General features: G+C 40.7%; 1 protein-coding gene across 6 annotated transcripts in view; it reads left to right on the top strand.

The window, feature by feature from the left end:
- Positions 1-24,638, top strand: part of cacna1bb (calcium channel, voltage-dependent, N type, alpha 1B subunit, b) — a 219,534-nt gene that overhangs the window by 105,965 nt on the left and 88,931 nt on the right. For all 6 annotated transcript variants that reach the window (XM_028602209.1, XM_028602212.1, XM_028602211.1 and 3 more), the window contains exons 12-18: positions 1,094-1,209; positions 1,339-1,428; positions 3,033-3,122; positions 8,751-8,972; positions 9,072-9,184; positions 9,876-9,988; positions 11,440-11,571. In XM_028602209.1, the coding sequence (XP_028458010.1) occupies positions 1,094-1,209; positions 1,339-1,428; positions 3,033-3,122; positions 8,751-8,972; positions 9,072-9,184; positions 9,876-9,988; positions 11,440-11,571 (876 nt within the window). The remainder of the gene's footprint in view (positions 1-1,093; positions 1,210-1,338; positions 1,429-3,032; positions 3,123-8,750; positions 8,973-9,071; positions 9,185-9,875; positions 9,989-11,439; positions 11,572-24,638) is intronic.

The raw sequence follows: 24,638 nt of genomic DNA on the forward strand, positions 1-24,638 counted from the left end.
TCTCCTACCTAAGAGGGGTTGTGCTGTGTTAAACTGACTCACCCAGCCACTGTTTTCAATTTGCGCTCCAGAGCCGGGCCTACTAGCTTTTGGAGTCTCCCTTGTCGAGACGACCTCCACTCTGGGTGGGCTTTCCAGCGTCCCTCGTTGACGTCTCCGCGAGCACCCTCTCCGTGTTGTAGTTCAGGTTTTAATAGGTGTATTTATAAAAGGCAGTGTTGTGGGAAACCAAAACGTCTTTTCAGTAAGAGTCAGTCGTCCAAAATGTTTGTCTCCAGCATGTGTGGCCTGTAGCGTTCGTTCCGCTTGAGGCGCTCTGCCTCTGCTTTCTGATTCAATCCCAATGTCTCCCACCTGCTGCTTGGGCCGGGTAAAATCAGTCATATGTCATAGCAGTTCTGACCCTTATCAAAACTAACCACATAGACTTCCTGAAATACCTCTCTAACACCTGCAATTAGACAGGCACAGAGAACACAGCAGATACCAGCTACTCAGTCAGCAGGCCTGACATTTTCCATGTTGAACAATTCTTTTAATTAACTAATTAATCTGTTTATTTTATCTCAGCTTTCAATTTTTAATTGACGTTCCAGAACATACTGTATGTCACAATATATTGCTATATTTCTATAAAAAGGACATACAGTATGCTGTCATAAGTCCTATATGTGATGCATGTCTGATCTGCCATGTCAGAACATCACACTCTGCTGCTTTTCCTCTGCATCCACACATTTCAGCGTGTATACTTTTTTTTTTTATAAATATCTGCTAACAGCTTTGCCAAAGGCCCTTTTTCTTATCTCAGCTGCCCTGCTGTCGTCTGAACTCCTCAGTTAAAAACCCTTCAGATAAACGCTCCAACCTCTATTTCCTTCATTCCCATGATGCAGTGTCTCAAGAATTAGTTGGTTTTGTTATTCACATAATCCTGTTTGTTGCTGTGAATGTACACGTGCAGGTACTCTGCTGGCAGATGCCTGACACCAAAACATATTTTCTTTGCTTTAAGTCGATAATGACAAATATGATAAGAATGTCCGTGTAATCTTTCTGCGTGTAGAGAATACCTGTGTATATGTTTCAACAGAGAATTTGCCAAAGAAAGAGAGCGTGTGGAGAAGAGGCAGGAGTTCCTGAAGCTCCGGAGGCAGCAGCAGATCGAGAGAGAGCTCACCGGGTACTTGGAGTGGATCTGCAAAGCAGGTTAGACTCATCGCTGAAACAGTTTGAGAGCTGGCATGGATGTGTTTGTTGTGTTAGAAAAACGTGACAAATTGAAAGAAAGTCTCTCTCTCTCTCTATCTCTCTCTCTTGCTCGCTCACTGGCTGCAGAGGAGGTGTTGCTGGAGGAGGAGGATGAGATAGCAGAGGAGAAGTCCCCGCTGGACGGTGCGTGGTACAAGAGGAAGCAAAACCTTCCAGGTAAAAAGAAGGCTGAGTATCTGTTGACTGCTTTACCATGGCCAATCATAAAAGAGATTGATTTACCGCATCAATGTGCTGTGCATAAATCAATGGTGATGAATGATGGGGTTCTCTTATACCTGTCCAGTGGAGGTTTATACTTTCTTTTAAAACGATTTATGCACCATTTACCTAGTCTTTGGAGATAAGAAATTGAAGACAATATCCTCTTAGGCTGAATATTTCATTTCAAGATAAAAATAAATAAATTAAAAAAATGGGCGAACTTACAGTTGTTGCTGTATGATTTTTTGAAAATTCTTTTAAATATGCTAAAAATCCTATGAAAACACTGAACATAACACAAATGTAACTTTCTTTCTTGAAAGGGATAGTTTCTATGTTCTGAAGTGGGGGTTGTATGAGGTACTGTACTTATCCATAGTCAGTTTATTACCTATAGTAGCAGGTGGTGTCCCCAGTTTGAAAAAGCAGGCAGGAGTACCGACAAAGAAAATAAGCAATGTACTGCTGTGGACATGTTAGCCACCTAAAAAAAAGCCCACCTAAAGAAAATCAATGCTGTATGTTATATTCAGAATATTTTCACATCCATGACCCAAACTCTTTTTGATTGCCGTTTTTTTCCGTTGCTGTCTGACCTCAATGGCCAGGGCATTCTTTTCAATTCAAATACATGCATATATACGTTTGTAAAGACATGGTACAATTTCACCATATACTGTATATAAAGTGAATACAATATCTTTAAAATAAACAACGTTAGTAAAATAATACAGTCTATGGGTTCATCTCGCATAACTGCAGCTGTTGTCATTGCCTAGCAACGAGAAATAGCTTCCTTAGGCACTCTTTGATGACGTATACATGTGCCGGCTTCGCCTCTGCGTCCTACCTAGCGATGCACAAAGAGCAAATTTCTTACCATGTGTACGTGGCTTTACAATGTCATTTTTGTTGTTTAGTTGAGTTTTATCAAATACAAATGTAATGTACCTGGTTACAGCCCTCTTCCTGGGACAACATTTCAATCAACGCAAAAAATGTGTGAAAAATGATTTGATAAGAAAGATATTTTCTTAGAGTTACTTAGCTTTATTGGTTTTTGCTGCCTGGTTAAGCCTCCCAGCAGCCTTTTTTTCCGAGTGGAGATCCTGGGTTGCAGATCTCGAGAATGAGCCCACCACTCGGGTGACACAGAGCTGCTCACATGGCCATCACATTCATGTTGGGCTGGCAGTTTTTTTCATTCCAAGGCAGGAAAGCAGAAAATTACCAAATGAAAAACATGATTGATTCCTGCTATTCATAGTTTCCAATTAGCTCACCCCTACACTTTGACGCACGCATGCACACACGCACGCATAACATACACACACTCAAACACAACACACACTCACATATCCTGTGACGTGATGAGGGTTGTTCCATTGAAATACAATTTTAAAATGCTTGTTTTTCATGCTATAATTGACATCTTCACTTTCACAGATTTATGTTAAATTATGCCGTTTTGAATAACCTACATAGACATCACTATTATATCTCAAGTATCATATATGATTATTTCCCCCTTCCTGTCTGTGCTGTTCTTTTTACAGTCCTGAAACGAGGCAAAGTCAAGAAAGGTAAAAACGACCTGATCGGTGCTGAGGAGGGGGAGGATCCTTTCGCAGACATTTCGTCTGTTCGTAAGTCTTTTCATCCACAGCTTTTACAATAAAGCCACCCTAAAAGCCCTTTCTTCTACAAGGAACATAACCATGCCCTCTGACTCTCTGGTCTCCATTTGTCACCTCAACAGGATAACAAATTGTGTTAGATATCTCACACAAACTTCAAATACATTACAGAAACCGATTCAGCACGATGTGGATCTGGAGACCTAAAGCTCCTTCTCCTGGCTGTAGAGGCACATCACCTTGAGGGAAAAGAAGTATAATTAACTTTTTCTAATTAGACTGTTACCCTAAAATAGCAAGAGAATCACCTGCAGCATATTAGAATTAGACTTTTTAATATTAATGGACTTCATGGTCCCGCACAAAGACAACATGTAATTGCTTCTCTCTGTAGGTTGGAAATGAGCATAAGCATGGCAATTGAAACCATTTTGTTGCCTAAACTGCCTTTTTTGCTATCTCATCTGATGACTGTTTTCCGTAAAATTAAGTGGCAGGGGAATAGATGCGCTTGCACAGTTCAATTTCGACTCTCATCTTTTCCGCATGATGCCTGCAGTCCTGCTGCACGGCACAAATGTATTAGGTGCATATTTTTTAATGAGCAGCTGCAAGGAAAATCCAAGGAGTGTTGAGATGATTTTACGCTTTTCTTTCTGTCCCATGAGTAGGTATTGTTACTTTTCTCAGTTAAAGTTTTGGCCACAAACCTCTTTTAGTGCTTCTTAGCAGACTTAAAGTGGAATGGATCTCTACCCAACTCTACTGTTTAAAACCCTTGAGGTCCTTGAGCTCTAATTTTCTGTAACTGGGTAGTAGGGCAATTGTAGCGCAAATCTAGTCTAGTTTCGATAAAAAAAGGTGGCAGAAAAAAAGAGTAGGCTATGCAGCAGCATATAATTATTAGGAGGAATACAACATCAGCAGGTGGAGACTGAAAACTGTTCAGTTGTGTATGAACATATACATTTAGGGAAGCTTAAATATTATTTCACAGTCTACAAGCAGTTGTGGATGACATTACTAGTAAAAACAAATTAATCAAAGCCAGTTTAAGCTGGTTATACTGGGAGTTGTTGAACTATTTCTTGGCCGGAGGGAAGGCACCAGAAAGAAATCCACCTAGCACATAACTCCCTGTAAAACCACAACCTCTTGTTCTTACAGTTAATATTTTGTGTGGATTTACCAAATGAGATGTAACATGTCATTTGTTTAGAGGTGCTGGTAGGCGGGAGGGTTTATTTCTTTGGACGGAGCCAGGCTAGTGGTTTCCTTCCCCCTGTGTCCAGTCTTTATGCTAAGCTAAGCTAACCTCCTCCTTCACGTTTAGCGTACAGATATGAGAGAGGGGTTAAATGTCTTTTAAGAGCAACGTAACCCCACCTGAACATCTTATTTTTGCTGGTTTAACTTTTCACCTTGCTGCACTGATATAGAAGTGTACTCCAGAGTGTGGCCAGCACACCGTGACATCACTGTTAGGTGTGGTGAGGGGAGCGTGCCTATGTTCCCACATTTCTAAGAATTTTTTTTTTTCACTGAAAATTAGGCCCTATGTTCCCATATTTCCTTTTTCATAAATTTGTATCAGATTTTATCCCCCTTTCTCCCAATTTGGTAGCCAATTACACCCAACATATTATCCAGTAGCAATGGACTACAGATGGAATGTAACCCTAACCCTAACATAGGGCCTAATTTTAAGAAAAATCTTAGAAATGTGGGAACATAGGGCTGTGGGGACATAGGGCCTAATTTTCAGTGGGAAAATGATTCTTAGAAATGTGGGAACATAGGGCTGTGGGACCATTGGACTGTAGGAACATAGAGCTGTGGGACCATTGGAATGTAGGAACATAGGGCTGTGGGACCATTGGGCTGTGGGAACATAGGGCTGTGGGACTATTGGACTGTGGGAACATAGGGCTGTGGGACCATTGGGCTGTGGGAACATAGGGCTGTGGGACTATTGGACTGTGGGAACATAGGGCTGTGGGACCATTGGGCTGTGGGAACATAGGGCTGTGGGACCATTGGGTTGTGGGAACATAGGGCTGTGGGACTATTGGACTGTGGGAACATAGGGCTGACCCCGTAGAGAGAGCTAAGAACAGAATTGGAACTTAAACCAGAGAGGGCGGTGAAACGCTGCTTTTCAGCCTGGTGTTGGGTTCAAATTAGGGCTGTCAAACGATTAATTTTTTAAATCACTGAATTTCTATAGTTAATCGCGATTAATCGCATGTTTTATCACATGATTAAAATTCTATTATTTTGCATTTCAAAACTGTTGAAAAGCAATTCTTTTCGAGTGTATCTTGATTGGGAATCAAATGAATGCAAGGAAAGTTACTTATTACTTTATTTATTTACTGTAAACAAAAGGAACGTGTGAACCTGTCATTATTGCACAATTCTAGTACCTAACTTCTCCGTGGAGTACAGGCTGAGTGAGCGTGGGGCCGCTGTCCCCCTCGACGGCAATGTATAAGAAGGGTCAGAACATGCCAACCGTCGTACTTCTTTAAGACCCGAGTCTTCTACGATGCTGACAGGTCTGCAGTTAGTTGCCACCCATTTTGCAAGAGCTGTAGTAATTTTTTGGATTTGGTTTTAATAACAGGTTGGCGAGTAGCACTCTCCAAAATAGTGCTTTGTCTGAGCCCACTAGCATCAACCTGAGTCACGTTAACTGGACTATGCTTAGCTCGTAGGTGGTAGCTCAAGCTTGACGTGCTTCGTGATATTTTAATTCGGATTTACACAATGTGCATATGGCTTTTGACTTGTCTACGAGCCGTCCAGGGAGTTTTGGAAAATAAAAAGCGCCATTCAGAGTTGTGTTGCTGCTGCATTTCTCCATCATGCCTGCAGCCTGCAGCAGTAGGATGTGTTACGAGGAAGTATGGCAGCTTGATGATAAGTAAAGGTGCGGCAAAGGGTCAAAATAGTAGCCTGTTAGGCACGATGCTTAGCCGAGTGAAGTGTAAAATAAACAAATAAATGGCGGCATGCGATTAATGCGATTAAAAATTATTAACGCGTTATGATCAGCCCTTAATCGCATCGCGATTAACGCATTAATGCTGACAGCCCTAGTTCAAATATATATGAAAGAGCCCAAATCAACACATGAGTTCTTTTACGTTTAGTTTAGTTTTAGTTTTGGAGCAGTCTTTTTACGGTGGCCGAGACGGTTCAACACAAATACAAAAGCCACACTACAAACACAAAAGCTAAAACACAAATACAAAAGCTACAACACAAACGCAAAAGCCACAACACAAAACGCAAAAGCCACAACACAAACGCAAAAGCCATAACACAAACGCAAAAGCTACAACACAAACGCAAAAGCCACAACACAAACGCAAAAGCTACAACACAAACGCAAAAGCCACAACACAAACGCAAAAGCCACAACACAAAACGCAAAAGCCACAACACAAACGCAAAAGCCATAACACAAACGCAAAAGCTACAACACAAACGCAAAAGCTACAACACAAACGCAAAAGCTACAACACAAACGCAAAAGCCACAACACAAACGCAAAAGCTACAACACAAACGCAAAAGCCACAACACAAACGCAAAAGCTACAACACAAACGCAAAAGCTATAACACAAACGCAAAAGCTACAACACAAACGCAAAAGCTACAACACAAACGCAAAAGCTACAACACAAACGCAAAAGCCAACAACACAAACGCAAAAGCTACAACACAAACGCAAAAGCTACAACACAAACGCAAAAGCCACAACACAAACGCAAAAGCCACAACACAAACGCAAAAGCTACAACACAAACGCAAAAGCCACAACACAAACGCAAAAGCTACAACACAAACGCAAAAGCTACAACACAAACGCAAAAGCCACAACACAAACGCAAAAGCTACAACACAAACGCAAAAGCCACAACACAAACGCAAAAGCCACAACACAAACGCAAAAGCTACAACACAAACGCAAAAGCCACAACACAAACGCAAAATACACAAATACATACAGTAAGCTGGAAGCAGATGTGGTTGACAAACGGAGCCGGAGGAGGAAAGTTCTTGTTTGTTTGAGAAGTAAGTGAAACATGGTTCCTTGCTCATTATGATTACTGTCACAATGTGTTTGTCACAAATAAGCAGCATTGTTCAATATCTTTTTTTATTTTCATATGTACTCTGCTATTTAGGCTACGAATCTACAGCTATAACGTTATCTAAATGGCGCCCAGCGTCTTTTACCCGCGAATCCTACGTTTAAACTCTATAGTTTGTCACGTTTAGTGAAGCTGTTTAAATCACACAAATATTATATCCCACTGTTACGTGCTTGTAACTTGTTAACCGTTATCTATCTGGTTAGCGATCAGATCCCAGTGGCAAATTCCCTCGATACTGTTGGTTTGGAAAGTGTGTGTGTGTGGTTATGTTTACTGTAAACAGATGTTTAAAGTGAATGCTAATTGTTTTACCTTCAATATGCTGCCTATTATAGTTTTAGGGGCGTTATATGTCATACATACACACATACATGGGTTGGTCTGAATGAAATAAACCCAGAAATTTAAAAATGACCTTGCTTCGTGCTTACTAATAAAAATAAATAGAATTCAGACTATGGACTCCTGTGTTTACACTGTATTTAAAGCCATGTAAAAGGGTTTGTTCATAGACTGTATATTACCATTTGTACAGTCTATGGTTTTGTTGCATGTCCTTAGTCTTACCCCTACAAATAGGCACACACACACTTTCCTTTGTAGCCTATATGGAGAGTACATACATGAAAATACAAAGATATTGAACAACATTGCTTATTTGTGACACTCACATAGCAACAGTACGGTTATCCTAATTAGCAAGGAACCATATTTCAATTACTTCTCAAACATGCAAGAAATTTCCTCCTGTTCATACGCTGACTTCTGTTGTCACTCACTTTTGTTGTCCCTTATGTATTTGTGTTGTAGCTTTTGCGTTTGTGTTGTGGCTTTTGCATTTGTGTTGTAGCTTTTGCATTTGTGTTGTAGCTTTTGCGTTTGTGTTGCGGCTTTTGCGTTTGTGTTGCGGCTTTTGCGTTTGTGTTGTGGCTTTTGCCTTTGTGTTGTAGCTTTTTCGTTTGTGTTGTGGCTTTTGCGTTTGTGTTGTGGCTTTTGGGTTTGTGTTGTGGCTTTTGCGTTTGTGTCGAACCGTCTCGGCCACCGTATCTTTTGGTGGTCCTAAACTAACCTACTAATACCCAATAAAAGCAAGTACAATTTCAATCCAAGTACCAAAAGTGGACTCCACCACCTCTTTTTCCTAACCACGTCCTCAATTAAACCGCCTCAGTACGAGCAGGTTAGTTTAAAGACAAAAAGGAAACATTTATTTTGTTTTTTAGCTATTTTGTCAGAGCACAGTGAAACCTGTCTGTAGACATATGCATAGACTTCATAACATATTAATATAATAATGATTTTGATGAGTGGGGCGATGACAGGGATGCGGCTCATCACTGTAGCAGGGAGAAGATGAGGAAAACACACACAGACACACACACACAGTGATTCACAGTGAAAACTGTGAAACACTGACAAATATTTAACACTACACACATTTCCTCTCTCGCCTCTTGGTAATCACTTTCAGCTCCTCCTGGTTCTCCGTTTGGTCGGGCCAGTGTGAAAAGCGGCGGTAAGCTGGACAGCTCCTCTTACTTCCGGCGTAAAGAGAAGAGGACCCGGTTCTTCATCCGCCGCATGGTGAAAGCTCAGAGCTTCTACTGGATTGTTCTGTGTCTGGTGGGCCTCAACACACTGTGCGTGGCCATAGTCCACTATGACCAGCCCGAGTGGCTTACAACGGCCCTCTGTAAGTCTCACATACAAATACACACTCATACTCCCACACACTTATTGATGCTAAAACTAGTTTCTCTTGGTTTTGTTACTCTCTCCATCTTGAAAACAGACACAGCAGAGTTTGTGTTCCTGGGTTTGTTTCTGACTGAGATGAGCTTAAAGATGTACGGCATCGGAGTGAGGAATTATTTCCACTCCTCCTTTAACTGCTTTGATTTTGGGGTAAGTGGCAACGGCACCAGTTTCAACGGCACACACAGAGTGTGAAGTAGAGCTGAAGATCTTTGTCTTAATTTCTATCATTTTACACGGGCTTGCGCTCCGGGTTGCGCGCTAGGCTAAATGAGCGGTCAGGTGATGCGTTGCAATTAGTGCGAAAATGGATGCTGAGGAGGTGAAACGGAGGCTGGCCTCTGGAGGACTTATTTTATTTCTTTGTTCCAACTTCCAAGTAGCCTATAGCCTACGATAGTCATGAATAAATGGTGTTAAAACATTTAGAAATGACTCATTCTTGATAAAAGGCAAAAGAGCTGTGTGCGTGCGCACATTCAAATAATGTCGGGCTGTAAACGGGTTCGGGCTTTTAAAAAGCTGTCGATCAAAAATGTACTTGTCGGGCTCGGGCCGAATTCTGTTGGGCTCGGGCCTTGTCGGGCCTAACTTTTAAGGCCCGATTACAGCTCTAGTGTGAAGTGTGACTTCATTCTCTGCCCAGGACGCCACTATTCCACCATATCTTTGCATAGCAAATAGTAGTTTGTTGCCAAATTAATGTTCTGAATGTCGTATATAGCACTTTTAAGGCTAACCAGCAGTGCTAGTTTTGTTTGGAGGGCCCAGTCTTGTTTGGCTTATTGAACCAGAGCCAAATACAGCATGTGATAATTTTATCCTCTGCTCTTCTCTCTAGGTTATTGTTGGAAGTATTTTTGAGGTGATCTGGGACATGATTAAACCAGGAGCATCGTTTGGTATCAGTGTGTTGAGAGCCCTGCGACTGCTCAGGATATTCAAAGTCACCAAGTGAGTTCAATTCAAAACACACACGTTTAACTACAGACACATTACATCAGGCTGCTATCACAGAAAATCTTGCTTTCATTTTCTGAACTGGAGTTTTTGTGCTCTCTAGTAACTTCCCCATTAACCCATAGCCCTCACTGTATTTTACACATAGAAATTGCACTCCTTCTCAGTGTCATGAATCAGCCAAACAGCAAAACACATACAGTACATACTGCTAAAATCAGCAGACCTTTGCAGTGATACCGGTATCTGGATAAACATCCATCCATCCATGTAGAGGACGCTGCAATAAGTGCAATTACTCTGGGGGAATTGTTGGGTGTCTGTACTGTATAGTGTGGTCATGACCTACTCTGTAAAGTCCTACTCTGTAAAGGGTCCTCAGGTAGCGTCTGTAATGATTTGACACTATAAATAAAATTGAATTGAATGAATCCACTTAAAAAGGATTTAAAAAAGGGGCTTCTTATAATTTCATATGTAGCATCATAATCATAAAGTAGATGTTTTCCTCAGTATCAAGAGCAATTGGGTTGATTGTTGTTAACTCTATAGATATTTGCAGTGCAAACATGAAAGTACAACACAGCATAGAATTGTATGGTGCGTTCAGAAAATGTCAATAACTTTTGGTAGAAACCAGGATTGATTTGAAGTTTGTAGCCCATGCACTGACTATATGAAAACATGACACACATAACACTTCTGTTTCACCCAAAGCATGATGGGAACTAGTGCCAAAACACCTCAAGACGTTAGTATCGGTCAAACTGCAAAAACACTGGATTCTACATTTCCCGGAATGCAACTCCCTGCCTCCTGAATGCCCACGTCATTATTTTTTTGCTTTGGAAAGCTCTTCCAGAGCTACAGAAAACATTGCAATGACTGTTTTCACGGGCTGGGCTGTACTCCTCATAACGATGAAACTGAACTTCATGTCTAAAATCAAGGTTTTAAATTGGTGAAGTGCGGCTTTAAACCAAATAAAACCTGCGGTGCATGATGTTATTTCAGTAGACACTATTCTGAATAAATAAACAAGCAAACAGTTCTAAGTCTACACGGTGCAGTGTATTTGGACTTCTTTTAATTACGCTACATTTGGAGATGCAAGGTTTTGATGTTGCAGGAGCTGCACTTTTTCTCAGGGCTTAAGTCTTAATTCTTGGTTTCTCTGAACTGACAATCCTATTAGAGTTTGATGGCAATCCTTTTATTTCATTAGATAAGCTCTAATCCTGTGATTCACTGAAACTGGCAGCTGTAGACTCAGATACATTGATTTGTTTTATGCCACCTACAGTACAGCTCGTATTGCCATCTGTTCCTCTTGTTCCTCCTCTGTTTTGGTCGTTTCCTGTCTTTGTCTGAATCCGTTTGTTCTTTCAAAACAAAACAAAAAGGTAATTTTTCCGTCTCTCTGTGTGTTTGCTGCGTCCTCTCAGATATTGGAACTCGTTGAGGAACCTCGTGGTTTCCCTACTCAATTCCATGAAGTCCATCATCAGCTTGCTCTTCCTCCTCTTCCTCTTCATCGTGGTCTTTGCTCTGCTGGGCATGCAGCTCTTCGGAGGACAGTGAGTAACCTCTCTAACCTGCCCTGCTCCCTGAGAGCTCTTGCCTCCTCTTTCCATACATCCATTCAACACAGACACATGTGTACACAAACACACGCACACACACACAGACACTCCTTTTCTCCTCTATCCATCTCTTCACCTGACACTCCTCCCTGTGTGTGATCCCTGGCCCGGCTTGGCGGTGATGACAGACTTGTTGAAGCAGCAGGTCGCTGGCAGAGCAGCAGCGCCGACTGTGGCCCTTTGATATCACTCTCAGCAGGAGCTCCATGTCTTCTAATGGCAGGAACACCTCATGGTTCTGGGCTGGCTGCAGTTAATCAAAGGCCTGGCACACACACACACACACACGCGCACACACACACACACACACACGCACACTCTCTTTCACTATCTCCTCACAGTAACAGTCTTTATACATTTGTGATTTCTGTGGTTCCATAATTTACAGCCTATTAGTGTATCTTAGCCCTATGAAACCTGAGGTAGCCTTTGCGGTGTTGTTTTAATTTCACAAGAAAATAAATTCTAAATTTTATACTTAAAAGCCCCAAAAGGATAATTTGGGTTTATTACAATTTTGGTCTAATTTTTTTACTCGCTTATTATGCACACATTATGCACACAAAGGATTATTGCTGAGGAGCACAAAACTGTGCTATAATGAAGTCCAATGGGAGAAGAAACACAAGCAGGTGTTGCAAACAAGCCAACAGCTTATCCAGATTGCCTATACCACTTTACTTTGTTTTCTCTTTCAAATCAGTTTTGCTTGCTGTTTTCACCCTGTCTGATCATCTGGCAGCTAGTGTTTCTTGCCCCGACAGACAGAGATCATCTGCTACAGATCACAGCATTTAACTCAATGAGTACAATGTTATTAGTACTGAGAGAAATGATGGACAAAACTCTGACAAAAAGATGTGTTAGAAATGGTCAAAATTTATGAAGCAGAGGCTGAGTTTTAATCCCCAGTGAGTATGAGTAAAAAAAAACAAAAACAGTGGCTTCTACACTTGCCATGATGCAACTTGATAGCGACATTTAATTCACCCTTTGCAAACATGTGACCACGTGACAACGCCATGACGGACGGCAGAATCACCGGAAGCACAAGCTAAACAGTGTAGTAGACGAGCGGAAAGTTTCATTAGTTTCAATTAGTTTAAAATAAATAACACTAAATAAACTGTAATGATAATACTATGTTCTTCTTTATGGCTTCTTCTGTTGAACAACAAGTTGTCGTGCCGCTATCGGTCGAGGTAGAGGCATCTGGTAGGTACTCCCAAAGAGCGGTATTTGGAGAAGTTGAAGATCGCAGGATTGGATACCGACCCTTACCTTCTTCCTCCCTCCGTTTTCACAGACCTCATTAAATCGCCGAGTCTCCCCGACTTCAGTCCACGCGATCTGTACCACTATGTGGTAAACGGGGTATCCCCATACACTGGTGCTGATCTCAAAGCTTTTAAAAGTCTGGATGCTTACCAGTTCTTTCTATTTGATATATCTTGAACGCATCCCAGCTCTGGGAAGAGCAGTCATTAATATCTATCACACATTACTCCATGCAGTAAATCACGGAGTGTATATGATCAGTAGTAACCACATTGTAACATCTAGCCATCTTCTTATCTGTGATTATATTCGCTTTAGCCTATGTTAAGATTTGACCGGTGGTTATTACAACGCGATGCGCAGCATGACATCATCAGGGTAATTTTTCCAACTGAAATTCATGTGTAAAGTAGGTGGAATGCTCCTTTAAACTAATAATAATTCACGGAATATTTTGAGACTGTTATAACCAGAAAAAAAACCTACAGCATTGGTTGTTGACCTTATTAAATTAGTTTTGATACATTACTTTAAAGGGGTAATACCACTGAGTTCAAAGACCAGTGTAAAGCTGCATGTTGCATTAAAGACTGAGGTGTTTAGGATTTGTTTGAAAAGAATGTTATTCTTGCAAATTAAAGGAAAATTTGAGATTCATATTAGATTAAAGGATTGTTAAAGCTACATTGTGTAAGAATTTCTCCCATCTAGCGGTGAAATTGTATATGACAACCAACTGGATATTACTTTCTAGCCCCTCCCATTCCGAGCGCGTTATAACTCCTACGGTGGCCGTATGCCCAGATTAACATGGCTTCCAGTACGACTTAGGTTACTTTAGAAAACAATTACATTTGCATTTAGTTATTTAGTCATTTAACATGTTGGTTATGACCTCCAATAAAATGAATAATTCGTTATTTTGGTATCATTTCATTGCTAACATCAGCTATCAGGTTCCCAAACATATGCAAGCTAATGTTAGTAAAGTATCATTGCTATCGTTATTGTGTATATTGTACAACATTAATAGTGTAAGGCAATGTTTACAGCGTAGGCTACATATTTTTCTCCGTGAGGAGAGTCAGAGATCAGTTGATGCGACAAAGGTGTGAGGGAAAGGTAACAAATAAATAGGTAATAAATAGCCATTGCAAGGTCAGAATCTGCACTTTAATCGATGAGTCACACAGTTACAAAGACGCATTGAAAGCAATGACCCCCCCACTGTCACCAGTGTGTGTGTAGTTGCGTATTGTCACCGCTGCGGCAGGTAGTGTTCCCTCTCAGGTGAAATGCCACTTTCACATGAAGTCACGTCTCCTCGGACTGAGGGCCTTCACAAACACCACACCACAACTGGCTGTCTTTGAAGCAGCCGGCTGTTGCCATGGCGCCGAGGCTTACATCAGTCTACGCCATCGTTAGCATTGCATTAGTGTCTGGTGATGGACAAGTGTGAGATGAGTCTGACGTCCACATGGTGCTTTAAGCCAGCCGAACACATCAGTACGAGCACACGGTCTACTTTCACCTTAAAGTCTAAAAATGTACACGGGTGTCAAATAATTTCATTTTCAGTTAAAAAAATAGACATTTTACTGTTCTTGCGCTCGCAGATAATGTCCCTTTTTTTCAGAAAATCTATCAAAACTAAAGAAAATGGATAATTTTAATTGTTTAATGAAAAAAAAAGGCATTCAACCCTAAATAGAAGATTAAACATCCTCTTAGGAAGACGAGGGATGCTTTGTAATATTCCGACTTTATTTTTGGCTCAGAGATTATGTTTCTGCTCTCAAAACACCAAAAGTAATCTCCTGGTAAAATTGTGAGAATTGAAAGATAAACAGCTTGAGGCAGAGGAGCGTCTGCCTGCTGAGACTCACAGGACATCACCGACTGTTTTTAAAAAAAAAACAAAAAAAACGTGATAAGCTTAAAGGAAACGTTCAGGATTTACTGTAATAGAATAATGGCTTTTTCTGAATGCTGCTTTGTAGCTTTCAGTTTTAAGGGTGCAGACCTTCTTTGTTAATTAACTGTGTCACTTAGACACAGGAGAGATGGCATTTTATATTTCCAGCTTCCTGGTATGAAAGGCTGAGCTTAAAACATTTAAAGATTATGCATTTAATCAAAAAAAAATGTGGAGAGATTAATCTATAATATAATAATTAGTTCATCCAGGAATTTGGGATTTTGCAAAGATATAACGCAAACTCAACCAATCCCTAGTATACAGTATGCAGTATCCAGTGGGCTGCCTCTTTGTATTCAGCCTCTTCCTCATATTGTAAAAGCCATTTTCATTTCTTTTCATAGTTCCAATGCCCAGAAGTGTGTTTGTTTCCAATATCCTCCAGCCGTTAATTCCAATCCACTTGCACATGCCTGTGTGTTCTCAGAGATGTGTGTTTTATTTACGTATACAATGTAAACCTGCTGCTATTGTTTGAAGGATTAGAACTGGGGAGAGTTAGGGCACGAGCTTTTGGGGAGTTTGGCCTCACGTGATTGTTGTTTTCAGGATGGGTGGAAGCCAAGCAGCAAGCTCCCAATTCCTATTATCAGAGTAAACAGAGGTCGGCGCACACAGGCGCAGCAGCAAAGCGTCACCGCCGCTCCCCGCACTGGGCCAGCTAATCCTCAAAGGAAGGAGGAGAGGATGTGGTGGAGAGCAGGAAGGAAAGGAAAGAAAGAAAGGGAGGAAAGGAGGGGAGAGGAAGAAGCTGAGATGAAATGAAGAAAGTGATGGAGGGATGAGCAATGGGTATAGAGAGGGGTGACTGCTGGAGGATGCCACAATGAGACAGAGATGGACAAAGGTAGAAGGAGAGAAGCATTAGAAGAGAGCCTATGATGACATACCAAGGAAGAAAAGCCTTACTGAGACCTAGTCCACACGGACACGGGTATTTTTATAACCGGAGTTTTTTCTCCTCCGTTTTAAAAAAAAAAACCCGTCCACACATGCTCGGTTTAAAATAAATCTCCGTCCACATGAAAACGCAAAAACACGCTGTCAAGCGCTGTCAAGAGCATGCCACACCAGCAGGCGGCGATATAACCCAAATCGTAAAGTCACCTTGGCCAATCAGAAGCCTAGAAAAAAGTTACATCCTACTCATCCGCCATTGCAAAGAATCGTCAACAAACATCAACAAAGCAGTTAGCGGCGCACAATATGACGTCAAACACAGCGGATAACGGCGCACACTCTGACGTCGCAAGGCAAAAAAAAACGGTTATACTGTTCACACGACAACACTGTAACCGGCGGTTCTGAAAATGCTCACCCTGGCCGGAGTTTTCAAAAATGTTCGGTTACAGTGCCCTGAAACTGCGTTTTCGTGTGGACGGACGGCCGAACCGCGTAAAAAAAAGTCACGGTTATAAAAATACCCGTGTTCGTGTGGACATGGCCTGAATTAGTTGCCCTACCCTTCTCTCTCTCTCTCTCTCTCTCTCTCTCTCTCTCTTCCCTACCAGCGCCATCTCCCTCATGCATGTACAGCACGTATTAGGGCAAGACCCATACATGATGGTTGACATCATTGGACCGAGGTGGGTTTTCTGTGATTTATCACATGGCCAAAAAAATGTGGATACCCAGTGGCGTAAGAACGAGCCCCAGTGCAGTTACTAGTTATGAAACACACACACACACACACACACACACACACATACATATATATACCGGGCGGCTGTGGCTCAGTGATAGAGTGGTTGCCTGCCAATCTGAAGGTTGGTGGTTCAATCTCTGGCCCTGCAGTCCCATGTTGAAGTGTCCTTGGGCAAGACACTGAACCCTGAGTTGCCCCGATGCTGCGCCATCGGAGTGTAAATGTGTGTGAATGTTTATACTATACACCTTTGACAAAATAACAACATTTGTGTGATTTGTGACGTTTCCGATAAGTTTATTTATGTATTTAAGTGCCCCTGAACTTCCATTCGTAGCAGTAATTACATTACTAGGGTGAAATTGACTGTAAATCCATCCATTTTAAAGCTGATATTTAAAAATAAATATTTCCCCTCCTTTGTCACATTTTCACCCCTGATTGAGTTTTCACCCCTGCATTTATAGTTCATTTATATTTGTTGTAGTTTATGTAGAATAAGCATATCATTTTGTTTGTTTGTTACTGACTATTTTACAAAAAATAAAATAAAACATGAGAGCAGGGTTTGCCTTTTCGAGAGCATGTATAGCAAATTAAACTAAGAGGCCCAAACTATAAAAAAACAAACCTACACCAAAGTCACATTTATGTACATTTGGCTTTATAATGTATTTTGGTAATTTCAGTTAGTAAACTTTATTATAGCTTATTATAGCTTTGTTAATTTGTTTGGTTATAGTCATTAAAAGAATTTCAGATTTGACTGTCATCCTATATTTACTCTAACTTTCATCTTTTATGGTAAAGTTATGAATTCAGCTATAAAATACCTATATTCAGACATACCTTTATCACAAAATGTTTTTATGTGTCTACATTTTTGTCATTTTTTCAATATCGATATTGATTTTGGCCTCAAAAATCCAGGACCAGTCGGGATCTAGTAAACATGCATACCGTATACACACACACACACACACACACACACACACACACACACACACACACATCACAGGATCTGCAATAAAAAGGAGAAACAAGCTGTCATTTGTGCAGACGGCCGCTGTAGGAACAATGTGCTCCACTTCCTCCTCAGTTTTACAGGCCCTTCTCCTTCCTTATTCCTCTCTTCCTCTGTATGTTTTTTGTCCCCACACAAACGCATTTTCTTCACTCTTGGTCCTCTGACTGCTTTACGTGACACATCGCATCATTTGAATTATATGGTTGTTCAAAGAACTGTGAAAGACATTTCATTCATTCTATAGAGCAGAAATAATCATGACATTTAAAGTGCTCATAGTATGCCATCTCCAACAGAAAACCGTGTTCACAAACAGCTCTATTGTAGTCCAGCCTTTACTTCTGTGAATGCTCGCCTAGCTGCTAGCGTGACACACCCTCATACTCTGCTTCTGACTGGCTAGTAGTCCTTACCTAGCTACTGTGCATGTGCGACTCCCAACAAAGATGGAACAGAAGTGAAATGCCTCACTCTGTAGCTAAAACAGAGAGCTCAACACACAGGGTGAAAAGAGGAGCTGCAGCAATGTGCAGTACAACAAAAATATAGTGTCTTTTGAAAATTAAACAACATAAACCCATTCTGGTACAACCTCTCAATACAATTATAAACCTGAAAATAAGCATAATATGAGCACTTAAAATTCAAAATGTCAACCTTTGAACCCTTTAAAGGCCTTTTCTGGGTCAATATCAAATGCATTTTGAAAACACATTCAATGGAACATTACTGTCTAAATCATAAGCTCTTGTATATTCCTTAACTGTGCTGTGTAATGTCAACTGTATTTTGATTGTTTCTGCCAAGCTGTCCTGTTATTCAAAAAACCTAATTTCATACACCTTGATATCAAAAGATATCCAAGATGGAATTACATGTTTATATTTGATGTAGTTTGACTGTTATCGGGCAGTTAATTGACACTAAGTATCTTTAGCATGTAAACAGTACTCGTGTCTGTCCTTGTTCATTAAGAAGGATTCAATGGGCTCTATTTTTGTGAGCATTTTTGCCAGCAGCTGCACATAGTCATATTTTTTTAATTTCTATTCCTCTATTGTGAAAAAGATGAATTGCCATAGCTCACAAAACTGTGCTTCAATCAACTTTCTTTACTAACTTCGAATTTTGAAATCACTGACAAGTATGAAAGCTGTCAAAGCACTGTGATAGACTGGATTTAAGAGATGATGGGCCAGTATGACAGTACATCATTGTTTATAGTCAATTACAGACATTATCTATGACTGAACAATATTTTTCCTTTTTTTAGAAAAGACAGTCAGCCTTTAATTCTCTGCCAAAAACCTCATCTAATCTTTTAATGTTTTGGTAAAGTGTTAAATAGGGATCTTGAATCCTACACTAAGTAATACTCAAGCCAAATTATTAAGTATTTCTATGGGTCAGCAAGAATGATATGGGTACAATATAAAGTCTTAATAGCAAGATAGCCAAAGACACAGGTGGAAGTAGAGAAAACCATGTACTTGTTCTAATCTGCATTTAAAAAAAAGTGTAGGATTAATAAGTGGTGACTGGAAAGCATCAAAGGCCGACTGAAGTAAGAGCCTAGGTGGGAGTAGAATTAGTGGCATACAAAATAGTGTCACTAGCATAAAAAATGTAGTGGGCTGAGAATAGACCCCTGTGGTACACCATTACTGATTTAAGTTCACCCTGTAAAGAAAACATGGACCCAATCTGGTGGTTAAATTACCAGCATCTGTTTTTACATAAATATATTTAAAGGTGCAATATGTAATACTGACAGCTAGTGTTTAATAGTTTTATAGTTACTGCAGTACAAATTTAAAATACTGGAGAGAGTCGTCTCCCCTGTCTCCTCCTCCCCAGATAAGAAGTTCACGGAGATTGTCAGTCTGAGACAGTAACATCCATAATCTAGCTTTGCCAGACCCTCCTCCAAAGCGCGCTGAAGGAGCATCCACAACAATGTTGCTAGACGCTTGTCTCACATAGCCAGACATCTTCACAGCACAAAGGAGTAGCTAACGTTAGATGCTGGCTATATTGACAGTCATAGAAGCCTGTGCTCACGCAGAGCTCTGTACCCAACTGACAGGTACACTTTTTAAGAATTCTGGTAGGAACCGCTAAAAATAACACTATCTTGCCGTCCTCTCCACCCGACTGAGCACACTTTATTGGCTTAGAATTTCGGCAACCATTGCTAAACACACTGCAAACTCATGGTCCTCTCTTCCCGATTGACAGCCCCTCTCTTGGCTTAAAATAACTCACCATTGTTGGCTACGGCCGCTGAACAGGCTTGCCTGGTCCTCCGGTAACGTTAGCCGTTAGCAGGGTTAGCATGGCGGCATTAGCCAGGATCAGTCGGGATCACTTTACTGGCTGTTTCTCAATTGTTTTTGCAATCTGACCTTTAACGAACATTTTCTAACTCATAACAATCATTGTTTTTAATTGTTTTCAGCCTGGATGCTGTAAAGGTACTGAATTGTCACCATTACATTACATGTAATTTAGCTGATTCTTTTATCGCAGTGGGAATTGAACCCAGATCTCCCACACTAAAGGCATGTGTCAGTGTCCACCGCACCATCACCACCCCATCACCACAATCCATATTCAAATGACATATTACAATTGCTCTCAAACTTGTCTTAGATATTGCCTCAATTTTGTAATATATACCTTCTTCTATCCAACCCCACATATTTCTTCCACATTTTTAAGAATAACGGACACTTGAAATGATGAATGATCAGCAGTGTAGGCTATTTTTAGTTGAATGACCAACCCATCTTTACACATCTCTGTATCATTCTCTCATTGTCTTCTTTAGTTTCAAGACCATGGATTCAGGTTTTGGCAGGTTTGTTGGGTCATTTGGGGGCTTTCTGAAAATCTTTTGATCCTTTGTGTAGAAAGTGTGCATGTCTGATGATTAAGTTGGACCTACTGTTCACTTTCAAGAAAAATCACAAGTTAACATAAAATAAATCTGCAGCTATACATCTGTGCTAATGTAATTGTAGTGATCTCAGTGTTTCAGTTTTGTGTAAACCCAGTAGTGTTGGATTCAGATAGCTGAATCCACTTTGAATCCAATTAGGTTAATACTCAGATTCATTGACCTTTGTGTCTTTTATTTATATTTACCCTCTAATATTTGTTAGCAGTTTCAGAGGTTGTGTGAAAAGAGATGAAAAAGATGACAATAACAATATAGTGCAAGCATTGCACATTGTGAAGACAAAATATTCCTCATTCATTCATTCTTAATCGGTTTTATTCAGACATTGTTTGTGTTTACTGTTATTGTCTTTTCCCTGTGTTGAAGTGTGATCAACTTTCCATTCAGGAGTGCTGTTGTGTTGAGCCCAAAACATACTGGCACTGTAGGATGTGTCAAGACAGCTGTCTGTATGATAAACCCACTTCACACACAGCTGTTTGTTTTGAGGTGCTGAAGCATCATCGACACCCCAGAAATGAAGTTTTTTTTGTTTATTTAGAGTCTCACCTCTGCCTACCATATCCAGGCTACTTTGATTTTCTTCTCTTGTCAACTGTCAGCACATGTTCATCTGTGGTGGTGGTGGTGGTGGTGGTGGTGTAGCTCTCACAGCGGACAAGGAGAAACTCAAATACCCAGATCCCTTCAACCAACATTCTCAGTATTATTATGTTTTTTTAAAAGACCTTTCCTGGTGTGCAGAAATTGGCTGTTCTGGTGAGATATCAACTCAAAAGAAGATAAAAATCAATCAAGGCATTAATCCAGATTTACAATATTGGCTTGATATCAGATGGTTAATACGCCCTGTGGATTTGTTGACGTGCTGCATTGCAGTGCCTAATTTCTGTGCACGTGACACACGTCACTTGGTGTAGCCCTGAGCTGCAGAGGCAGTGTGTTTTGGACTTCAAAGTTGGAGCCATGGCTCCCTGGTGACTGGTGTTTCCTGCTGCATGTTTCTCTTCCTCTACTTCTCTCATCCATTATCAAGACAAATCCCTTAGTCTATGAATACACTAGTCCCTACCTGAAGCCGTGAAGGAATCTGAAAAACCTACTCCTGTGCCTGTGTTGTACATCTGTCTTTGTGAGGACCAATGTGAGTTTTAGAATTTTTTGGAATCCCACCCGCCATGTTTCTACAGAAGTTCAGAACAGACAAACACTGGTTCCAGATAGGGCCATTTGCATTTTCACAACGGCCACCATAGTTCTCCTACATGTTTGGCACACAGGAGTAGTTTCAGTTGTTTGCAATCTGCAACCTCACTGCTAGATGCCACTAAATCCTACACACTGAACCTTTAAGTAAAAGAAAATTACAAAAAAGAAACTAGAAAATGCATTTCCTGTAGAAAATGCGTGGGAATGCTGAATAGCTGAATTGCTAAAGCTAAACTGGTTGAATAGCTCAAATCCGTAAGAAGAAGTTGAAGTAGTGAAAACAGTTGAAAAAGCGGAAATCGTTTTAATAAGTATGAATTTCATTAAAAAGTTAAAGGTTTATGCTAAACTGAACAGTTTGCTTTAAAAGTTGAATAATGACAAAATATGTAGAACACTGTGAGGTCTGAGTAGATTTTCTAACTGATAATGACTCTCATATGCAGAAATATGAAACAAATTAATACTGTAATACTGTTAAAGATGAAAGTTGAAAAGGCTGAAAGAAGAAATATTTTCATTATACACTGCATAGAATGAAAAAGCATCACTCTAGCTGAGATGAGATGTGAAATATATTGCGTGAAAAGAATGGGGCCGAAATAAGTGGAAATAGAGGAAAGAGAGAAGGAGAGACGGGAGAAGAGAGGATAAAAGGACAGAAGAGGAGGGAAGATGACAAATACTGTGAGAAACAGATAAAAATGCAGAGAGCTGTATAGACCTTTTTCACGGCAGAGATGTTAACATGTCATAGCAGGAAAAGCACATGTATTCAAAACCATTACTGATGGCTGCATTCCACTTAGGAGAGACCCTGGTATTAAACCATTACTGATGGCTGAATTCCACTTAGGAGAGGTCCTGGTATTAAACCATTAATGATGGATGCATTCCACTTAGGAGAGGTCCTGGTATTGTGCATGCTGACTCACTGAAATATCTTATCATTGTCAGCTGTGCTTTTCCTACTATGACAAGTCAACATGTCTGCTTTGATAAAGGTCCATTCAAGTGGACTGTCTGTGAAAGGGTTTGTTTATAAACTTGCTTTGATGTCTGTGATGAGATCTCTTTGAAGTGTCATCAGTGTGTCTGTGTGTGCCTGTGTGTGTGTGTGTTTGTGTGTGGCTATGTGTGTGTGTGTGTGTGTGTGTGTGTGTGTGTGTGTGTGTGTGTGTGTGTGTTTCCGTGTGTGTGTGTCTGTGTCTGTGTTTGAGTGTGAGTCTGTGTGTGTATTTGTGTGTGTGTGTGTGTGTGTGTTTGTGTGTGTATGTGTGTGGCTATGTGTGTGTCTGTGTGTGTGTGTGTCTGTGTGTATGTGTGTGCGTTTTGTGTGTGTGTGTGTGTGTGTGTGTGTGTGTGGGTCTGTGTGTCTGTCTGGGTGTGTGTCTGTGTTTGAGTTTGAGTCTGTGTGTGTTTGTGTGTGTGTGTTTGTGTGTATGTGTGTGTGTGTGTGTGTCTGTGTCTTTGTGTGTGTGTGTGTGTCTGTGTGTGTGTGTGTGTGACTTTGTCATTCTTTGAGTGTGGGTCTGTGTCTGTCTGTGTGTGTGTCTGTGTTTGAGTGTGAGTCTGTGTGTGTTTGTGTGTGTGTGGCTATGTGTGTGTCTGTGTCTGTGTGTATGTCTGTGTTTGTGTCTGTGTGTGTGTGTGTGTGTGTGTGTGTGTGTGTGTGTATGTGTTTGTGTGTCTGTGTGTATGTGTGTATGACTTTGTCTTTGAGTGTGGGTCTGTGTGTCTGTGTGTGTGTGTGTGTGTGTGTGTGTTTGAGTGTGAGTCTGTGTGTGTTTGTGTGTGTGTGGCTATGTGTGTGTCTGTGTCTGTGTGTATGTCTGTGTGTGTTTGTGTCTGTGTGTGTGTCTGTGTGTGTGTGTGTGTGTGTGTGTGTGTGTGTGTGTGTGTGTGTGTCTGTATGTGTGTATGACTTTGTCTTTGAGTGTGGGTCTGTGTGTCTGTCTGTGTGTGTGTGAGTGTGTCTCTATGTGTGTTTCTTTTGTGTGTGTGTGTGTGTGTGTGTGTGTGTGTGTGTGTGTGGGGGGTGTGTTTGTGTGGGTGTGTGTGTATGGGGAGTGTGTGTGTGTGTGTGTGTTTGTGTGTGTGTTTGCATGTGTGCCTGTGTGTGTCTTTGTGTGTGTGTGTGTTTATGTGTCTGCTTGTGTGTCTGTGTGTGTGTGTGTGTATATGTGTGTGTGTGTGTGTTTGCGTGTGTGCATGTGTGAGTTTGCAAAATAAAACATGAATAGCTGAATTGCTAAAGCTAAACTGGATAAATAGCTTTAAACTGTAAAAATAAGTTGAAGTAGTGAGAGTATAAGTTGAAGTAGTGAGAGTAGTTGAAAAAGTCAAATAACACCTTTGCCAGGGATATGCTGATCAATGTGCCACAGTGGGATTTGAACCAGGGCCCCCCACACCCTAGCCATGTGCCATCACCACTGCGCTATCTTCAGAACTGACAAACAATGTTCCTTTAGTACTTATAAAGCCTCTCTTTGATCATTAATCCCCATACCTGATTAGTGAGAGACAGTGTGGGAGAAGCCTTCAAGTCCCTGAGAGCGAGCTCTCAAACAATGTGTCACAGTGGCAGCACGATAACTACTATCAGTCAAATGACGTGATCCTGAGCACCACAAGGCCTTTGTGAACGTATCGGTATAAAAATTATGTTGATAAACTTAAAAATGTGGGCATATCAGCGATCTAAAAAAGTGGTTCGCTGTGCGTTTCACTGGGAATTGTGGATAAGTATAAGATGTATCAAAAAACTGAGCAAATTTCCTGAAACTAGACAAAAATACTTACGTTTTGATGTATAAATTGTGTATGACAAGTAGAAAATTTGGGCGTGAGAGCAATTTAAGGAGAAGGGACAAAGATATTTTTTTTAAGGCTCTGT

Source organism: Perca flavescens, chromosome 16 (genome assembly GCF_004354835.1).
Source record: "Perca flavescens isolate YP-PL-M2 chromosome 16, PFLA_1.0, whole genome shotgun sequence".
NCBI lineage: Eukaryota > Metazoa > Chordata > Actinopteri > Perciformes > Percidae > Perca > Perca flavescens.